We start from the raw sequence: 8,372 nt of genomic DNA, 5'->3' as shown, positions 1-8,372 counted from the left end.
GGAGGACGAGGGGGACTCGGATTCGTCGGGCGACGGCGAGGATGAGGAGAAGGAGAACGAGGCGGAGATCCAACGGCTGGAGGAGCAGGTGGGGCCTGGCCGTGCCCCGCTTTGCCCTGGAAACGCCTCCGGAGGTGATGCGGTCACCTTTGGGCGCCGGCAGTGCGAGCTGTCCCTTTTAATTCGCTTTTTATTCCTCGCTCGAGGGCGAGAGAGCCTCAGTGAGCAGCTCTTACACGTCGAAAATAAACTCCGATGGTGGTCTCTTTCTTGATTTTTGGAGGAATTACAACGCGTTTGCTGAGGAGGGCTCTGTGGGTGTTGCTCAGCGCTGTCTGCACCCGGGGGCTCTTGGAGCTGAGAGTTCAGTTTCGTGCAGAACTTTAAAGCTCAGCTTTTATAAAAGGGATCTCATAGGGAGGACTGTATAGGGAGGTGGTCGGGGCCTGCAGCATCTCTTTGGTGAGCCCTGGGGCTGCCCTTCCTGCAGAAGAGAAGGCTGGGAGAGCAGTACTTGTCAGGGTGGGAGTCAGGAGGACGGGTCGCCATGCCGAGCAACAAGACGAGGCACAGTGGGCACAAACCAGAACCCAGGAAGTTCCATCTGAGCATGAGAAAGAACTTCTTCACTGTGAAGTTGATAGAGCCCTGTCACGAGCTGCCTAGGGAGGTAGTGCAGTCTCTTTCCCTAAAGATGCTCAAAATCCACCAGGATGCTTTCTTGTGTGACCTGCTGTGGGGTGGTTGGACTGAGGGATCCTCAGAGGTCTTTTCTGACCCCTGCAATTCTGTGATTCTGTGTAACTGAGCAGGGAGGTGATTGTCCCGCTGTACTCGGCCCTGGTGAGGGCCAAGCACTTCAAGTGCTGTGTTCAGTTCTGGGTCACTTGCTAAAAGAAAGGCATCGAGGCCCTGGAGTGTGTCCAGAGAATGGCAGCAGTGCTGTGAAGGATCTGTACAAGTTCTTTGGGGAGAGGCTGAAAGAGCTGGGATTGCTTAGTCTGTAGCTGGGGATGCTCAGAGGAGACCTGATGGCTCTCCACAACCGCCTGAAAAGAGGTTGTAGCAGGGTGAGGGTTGGTCACTTCTCCCATGTAACAGTGATGGGACAGGAGGTGAAGGCCTTAAGTTGTGCCAGGGGAGGTTGTGGTTGAGCATTAGGAAAGACTGCTTCTCTGAAAGAGCAGTCAGGCATTGAGACAGGCTGCTGAGGGAGGTGGTAGGATCACTGTCCCTGGAGGTGTTCAAGAACATGGAGATGTGACACTTGGAGATATAGTTAGTCGGTGTGGTGGGGGTGGGCTGGGATGGGTTTGGTGGTCATACTGATTTTTTGCAGCCTTAGTGATGCTATGAACTGGTGAGGGGATTTGCATGCTGTGAAACAATGTGAAGTTCTGCTCTGCTAAATATTTTCTGACTTCTGCATGCCTTTAAAAACTTTATTTATTTTTTAAAGCTTTCCATCAATGCTTTTGACTACAACTGCCACTTGGATCTGATAAAGCTGCTTCGCCAGGAGGGAGAGCTGGTGAAGCTCAGAAGAGCTCGGCAGAAGATGAGTGAACTCTTCCCACTTACAGAAGGTATAGAGCTGCTTCTCCTTGCAGCTGATACTGAGTAAGCATCATCAGTGTGATGATGATGGAGATCACCAGACATCAGTACCAAACTTTTCATTTAAATTAATTATGTGCAGATGCGGGGACTTAAAATTGCTCTTTTCTCCCCATTGTCTTTGTCCCCATTTTTAAGCCTGTTAATAAAAACTAACCAAAAATGTAAAAGAAAATTGAAAATGAGGGCTTTTTTTGGTTTGTTTGGTTTTTTTTTTCCAAGCATTGGTGACTTGTAAACTTCTTGGTTTCAGAAATTTGGCTGGATTGGTTGAAGGATGAGATAAAAATGGCTTCTGAAATCTCAGAACGAGAGAAAGTTTATGAGCTGTTTGAGAGAGCTGTGAAAGACTACATCTGTAAGTTTTTAATGTGTGTTAATATGTGCTATAAAATTTGCTGCCTTCAGGTTATGATTTTCTTTTTTGAGGAAAGTTTTTTCATTATGTTGTAATGCAGAAATTGAATAAAAATATTAGAATTGAGTGTCGTTTTTTTTCTGAAGCATAGGAGTTGAAAACCATTTAAAGTCCTACTACACTGAATAGCAAAGAAAACGATTATGTCTTTGATAAGTATTTAAGCTGCCTTTTTATTTTTGAGGATGTTAGCTCACCCGTTTCTAATAACTTTGTTTAGGTCCTGAAATTTGGCTGGAATATGCCCAGTATTCAATTGGAGGCATTGGTCAGGAAGGAGGAATTGAGAAAGTTCGCTCAATATTTGAGAGAGCATTGACAGCTGTTGGACTGCATGTGACAAAAGGAACAGCTCTATGGGAAGCTTACCGTGAGTTTGAGAATGCCATCCTGGAGACAGCACAGGTAAGGCTGGTCTGGTGGGCTGCTGTCAGTAAGAAGTTGTGGTGGAGCTTCTGAAGTCTTATGCTGCTCCATCATCAGTCTCCTTGGAGAAAAGAGGCTGTGGTGTCACTCACTTGTTTCTTTTTGGCTGTAGAAACTGACTGTTTGGTTTAGGAAAAATGTTCTGTGTGTTTACTTGATGTAAGAGTGGAGGTGTGTTAAAATATGTTCATCAAATCTTATATCCAGAAGCAAAACTACTCTGCTTCTTCAGCTTGAACTGACAAGAATAAGTAGCTTCATTATTAAGCATAATTATTCTTTCCAGTGAATGCTTTTGCCCATAATCAATCATGTTTGCATTTCTAGGCTGCCTTACACCTCAGTGTTGAATTTATTCACTGTTTCACTCTTTTTGAAATGTCAGACTTTGCAAGATGACCAGAATGTGAATATTTCTATTTCCTCGTAGCTTGCTACATAGGATGTGGAAGTTGATCAGTAATGAAATGCCCAAGCAGAAGAGTAATGGCAAAATACTCTTTGCTTGTAAACAGAAAAGAATCTGGAGTCTTAAATCATCTCTGCAAGCACCAGGGATTTATTGAAATCCTATCTGTAGGTTTGTGAAGTGGCATGATCACTTGCTGTTTGTTGTTTTCCAGGTTATCATTTCCCAGCGTGTCTGCTTTCACTGGGGAATGCTCTGTACTTTTATCAGCTTCTGACTCTAGCAGTTTCCAAGTTTTAGCTTTTGCAGCAGCAAGTTGGCCGTGTATGTTCTTCAAGGATCGTGTAGTAGTCATTTGGAGCCCAGATCCCCAACCCATAAACAATATCCCCTCATGTCCAGCAGCTCAGGCTTGAGGGAGCTGATTCAGTTTCGATCCTTTTGTTTGCAGCCAGCTCCTGGCAGCGTTCCGTCGCCTGAGCAGCAGCAGATGCTCTGCAGCCAGCTTGAGAGGATCCACACACTGTTCAGGCGCCAGCTGGGGATCCCACTGTTAGGTGAGAGCCTCTGTGCTTGGGGAGTTGGCATGGAGAAACTGTATTATGGCAAAGTAGGCATTAATTGTGATTATTCTTTTAGTAGAGCCACACGAATTGCAGCTGTGGTATTTGGGTATTCATGCATCAGTTACGTTTGCCTGTTTTTGGGGCCCCCTGAATGATGCACATTTCCTGTTTGTTCGTTTATCTGTTTCCATGGTGCATAGTTTGAGGTCATTCAGGCTGTTTAAAGTACAAGTAATTGGCACAAAGCATGACCCTTAGGAACTAGGAATTCAGCTGAGAAGCTCACTGTGTAAAAACGTTGGCTGGCAGGTAAATGATACATGCTGACAGCTGGATTGATAGTCCTCCTGAATCGGTTTCATACTTTAAACTCCTCAAGTCCCTTTTCTTGCTGCTTTGTCTGCATACAGGAGAAAGGTGGTGTAGGTGTTAAACTTCTTTATTTGCCCATTGAAAGAATCTAGGTTGGTTTCTTCTTTAAAGCCCTGGGAAAATCTTACAACTTTGGTTTTGTAAAGTAAGAGCTAATGATTTTGAATAACTTGTCCTAAGTTTTTGTTCAAATTACACCTATAAGCTGAAAGTGTCTGGAACCTTTAATCATGTCTGACAGTTAAGATATAAAACTATAAACAGAAACACAAACACATTAGAATCAAGCAGAGGTTGAATTATGATTATTTAGCCTGTTGAGTGAATTAGTGATGGGATTTTGTGTCTGTTTTAACAGATATGGAGGCTTCATATGCTGAGTATGAGGAATGGTCCGAAGATCCAATACCAGAAACAACAATAAAGAACTACAAAAAAGCTCTACAGCAATTGGAGAAGTGTAAACCATACGAAGAGGCACTGGTAATGTTGTTACTTACACGTTCCTTTAAAATTAAGAATTAAATCAAAAGCTGGAGTGTAATTCCCAGCACTAAAACTGATGGAGCTGTTGATATTTAGAGGCCAAGTTCAGGTTTGAAATGTTGTGCTACTGAGTCAGTTGAGCTGTTTGAATCATGCTTTGTTTAGAAGATTTTTATTTTTCGTGTCCTATAGCTGGGTGCTGAAACACCGAAGCTAGCAGAATACCAAGCTTACATTGATTTTGAAATGAAAGCTGGTGATCCAGCTCGCATTCAGTTGATCTACGAGAGAGCTTTGGCTGAGAACTGCCTTGTACCAGACCTGTGGGCACGCTACAATCAGTATTTGGTAAGGAAGGAAAAAAACTCTTGAGGTTTTATTTTCCTTGTGGGTTTTTGTTTATGTCTTCCCCAGACTTAACGTGGCACAGAGTTATTGTTTGTTCTGCTCCTCCTTTCTGTTTTGAGGGCATTCACTGAGTTCTTATGTGCATAGAATCTAAAATCCCGATCCCGTCTTTAGATTTTCAAATATAAAATATATATATTTTTTAAGGTGTTAGTTTTTTAAGCTGATATTTATGTTGGATGGGGTTTTTGGCTAATAGGAGCTTAAAACTTTGGTGTGTGATTATCTCAGGACCGGCAGCTGAAAGTGAAAGAATTGGTTTTGTCTGCTCATGACCGTGCTGTCAGGAACTGTCCTTGGACAGTTGGGCTCTGGATTCAGTATCTTTTGGCAATGGAGAGGCATGGAGTTGATCACTGCATTATTTCTGGTAAGGAAAGATGATCTCAACAAAATTTCTTTACAGTGCAGAACTGCTTGCTGTGCTCTAAATGATGTGTGACCCGTAGAATTCGTTGCAACCCTTCTTAGCAGTCTTAAAACTGATGAAATTTACAGCAGTGTGCTTCTAAGGCACAGCTGTGTTGGTTGAGCAGCTTCACTTCTGAGCAAGCGCTTCATTTCAGCTTTGCTTGAACACTGCTGAATTAAACTGGCTTTACATTGAATTTCTTAGCTAATTCACTGTATGTAGGACTTCTTGTATTTTCTTTGTCCTCTACTTTGAAATACAATGGAAAAGGAAGTACATGTATGTGGGTTTTTTCTCTCCATTTCTTTCAGAAATGTTTGAAAAGGCTCTGAATGCAGGCTTTATTCAGGCAACAGACTATGTAGAAATCTGGCAGGCGTATCTTGACTACCTAAGAAGAAGGGTGGATTTTACACAAGGTACGTACAGTATGTTTGACTATACATTTGTTTACTGCTACTATTTCAGATGCACAGAACTGCTATTAAAAACAAGCATACAGAAAAACACAAGCTTTGTATCTCTCACAAAAACTACTTTCTCCCCCAGTTATTGTCTATTAAATATCAACTATTTTAGAGCAGTTCCTTGCTGAAAGAATAGATGATGCTGTCACAAAAATGCTCTGATTTATGTTTTAGCTACTTGATGGGCTTTGTTGCTTGTGTTAAATTTTGTTGCTGGTTTTTTTTAGTTTGCATGTAGTGAGTTTTACTGAAGTAGTGAGTTGTACCTGCTTCGTTTCCTGCCAAAATAAAGTCATACGTGGGTGTTAGTGAAGAGGCTTTAGGGGATGAGAAATGAAAATGGTAATATTAAGGCATTTCTTTCTCTTCTCTAAAGACTCAAGTAAAGAACTTGAAGAGCTGCGATCTTCATTTGCACGTGCTGTGGAGTATTTGAAACAAGAAGTAGAAGAGCGTAAGTTCAGTCATCCAATGTATCACCTGCTTTGTTCAGAATAATTTTTCCAAGAGCCATTCACAAACAGTATTTTTCTTCCCAGGCTTCAGTGAAAGTGGAGATCCATCCTGTACTATCATGCAGAACTGGGCAAGGGTTGAGGTGATGCTTTTATCTTTTCTATTTTAATTCCTAGACCAGAGGAAATTTCTCTTTAAGCATTCCAGCTATTGCAGGCAATCTTCTTGTACTTTGTCATTTTGTCTCTGTAACTTCAGTGAGTAAATCTTTCTTCTTTCATTCCTACACATAATGTAGCCTCAGGTTTGAGGCAGGACCTCCCGGAGAGGACAGCAGTCTGTTAGAGAAAGTCACAGATCAGCAGACTAGCCATGGTGACTTGGAGCTGAATACTTAACTCTGAAAATTGCCTTGAATTCTCCCTAATTTAGTGCTGCCTACACAAGCTAGTTTCAAACTAGTACTGGTATCAATGTGCTGTATTAGGTACAATAATGAATAAAGACAGAAGGAAAAGTTCAGAAACAACTATCTCCAATGCATTATAATGACCAAAATGAAGTTACATGTGAGATCCAGAAACTGAGACCGATACAGCAGGTGGGCACAGGAGGTGTTTCTCAGTGATAGGATGACCTTAGGTGTTTAATTCTATTTGCTGGGTTTGTATGCTTAGTTAGGTGGGTTGAGTTTTTATGTTTATGGATTTTTGGGGTTTCTTGAGGTTCTTTGGCTTGCTTGGTGAGGAGATGATGGGGACGGCAGGGAGGGATGTGGTGTTGAACAAATAATGTTAAACTGTACTGAACGTGTTGAGTTCTGCTTTTCAGGCCCGCTTATGTAACAACATGCAGAAGGCCAGAGAGCTCTGGGACAACATTATGACTAAAGGGAATGCCAAGTATGCTAACATGTGGCTGGAATATTATAACCTGGAAAGGTGAGAGCTTGGCTGAAGAGAATTTTTTGTGAGTGTGTGTGTGTGTGTCTGTGTAACCTTTTCTTACTTTGCTCATCTCTTTGAGATAAGTCTAGTGTGCTCAGCAAAGGTGTACTTCATAAGGGTTTATGATATGCTTTTGAGGTTATCAGAGAAGGTCTATGGAATATACTTTAGAAACATTGCAGAGACAAAGCGTAGTGTGAGCTAGCTGGTGATGGAGGGAAAGGATTTAAATAGAATATAGTTAACAGCCCTGCTTTGCAGTCACCATGTAGAGTATTGGCTCCTTACTGCTGTGTTTTCTACACTGTAGAGCTCATGGTGACACCCAGCACTGCAGGAAGGCCTTGCATCGAGCAGTGCAGTGCACAAGTGACTATCCAGAGCATGTCTGCGAGGTGCTGCTCACGCTGGAAAGGATAGAAGGTAACAAACTGCACATCATTTCATTTTACAGTGTAGTCAGTGTACAGTGACAGTGAACTTCTTTCCCTTCTCTAGACTAATTAAGAGACAGCTGAAATTAGTTGGATGTTTCCATGCATTTCTGATGCTGTATGACAAATTGGAAGGTTTCTGCTCTGATTAGATGTTGTTTTCTTTGGAGGCTGTTCATTTATGTTTAGAATGTCATGAATAATGACAGAACTCAGTGATTCATATTTTTCTAGTGTTGTGTTTCCAATTTATCAGAAGGCTGAATACAAGGCTTTTTTTTTTTTTTTAATCTTTTAGGAACATTGGAAGACTGGGATGCAGCTGTTCAGAAAACAGAAAACAGATTAGCTCGTGTTAATGAACAGAGAGCAAAGGTCAGAACTTTGTGAACCACATAAGCAGTTTATTGGAAATACCTGCTGATCAGCTATGAATGTCAGATTTCTAACATTGGTTCATGTGGATAAGCCCAAATTGTCTTAAAGCTTCAGAACTATAGATTTTCATTTTAAAACGTGATTAATTTATTTTTTATGCTGTTTTTTTTATATTGCACTCGGATGAATACAAGAATAACATGAGCACTCTAGGAAAGCTCTAAGAGCAGACAATTGAGATGTGCTTTCAGCGATGATCCTATTAGTTTGTGTAATGTAGCTTAGGAGAAAACCTTCCAAGTTGAGTGAAGAAACAAAAAAAAAACAAACAGAAAAAAATAGCATATGAGAATGTTCTGTAATCTGCAATCACCTAAAAAAATCTTGCATGTTCTTAGGCTGCTGAGAAAGAAGCTGCTCTGGCAAGGCAGGAGGAGGAGAAAGCTGAGCAACGAAAACAATCTCGAGCAGAAAAGAAAGCTTCCAAAAAGGCTAAAAAAAATAGGATTGGAGAAAAGCGCAAAGCAGATGATGATGATGAGGGTGAATGGGGACAAGAAGAGGAAGAAGGTAAAA

The 8,372-nt window shown here is 41.7% G+C and overlaps 1 protein-coding gene across 1 annotated transcript in view; it reads left to right on the top strand.

Annotated features, from left to right (window-relative positions):
* Nucleotides 1-6: 6 nt before the first annotated feature.
* SART3 (spliceosome associated factor 3, U4/U6 recycling protein) overlaps nt 7-8,372 on the top strand; it is a 13,995-nt gene continuing 5,629 nt past the window's right edge. Inside the window, exons 1-15 of the mRNA XM_010720244.3 lie at nt 7-88; nt 1,460-1,586; nt 1,871-1,975; nt 2,256-2,440; nt 3,322-3,427; nt 4,167-4,291; nt 4,487-4,642; nt 4,934-5,072; nt 5,426-5,533; nt 5,958-6,035; nt 6,121-6,179; nt 6,869-6,978; nt 7,295-7,407; nt 7,717-7,793; nt 8,195-8,366. Of these exons, the coding sequence (XP_010718546.2) occupies nt 1,559-1,586; nt 1,871-1,975; nt 2,256-2,440; nt 3,322-3,427; nt 4,167-4,291; nt 4,487-4,642; nt 4,934-5,072; nt 5,426-5,533; nt 5,958-6,035; nt 6,121-6,179; nt 6,869-6,978; nt 7,295-7,407; nt 7,717-7,793; nt 8,195-8,366 (1,561 nt within the window). The 5' untranslated portion in view covers nt 7-88; nt 1,460-1,558. The remainder of the gene's footprint in view (nt 89-1,459; nt 1,587-1,870; nt 1,976-2,255; nt 2,441-3,321; nt 3,428-4,166; nt 4,292-4,486; nt 4,643-4,933; nt 5,073-5,425; nt 5,534-5,957; nt 6,036-6,120; nt 6,180-6,868; nt 6,979-7,294; nt 7,408-7,716; nt 7,794-8,194; nt 8,367-8,372) is intronic.

The sequence above is a fragment of the Meleagris gallopavo genome, chromosome 17, assembly GCF_000146605.3.
Source record: "Meleagris gallopavo isolate NT-WF06-2002-E0010 breed Aviagen turkey brand Nicholas breeding stock chromosome 17, Turkey_5.1, whole genome shotgun sequence".
NCBI lineage: Eukaryota > Metazoa > Chordata > Aves > Galliformes > Phasianidae > Meleagris > Meleagris gallopavo.
Note: the sequence above shows the minus strand (reverse complement) of the source record. Positions and strands in the feature narration are given on the sequence as shown.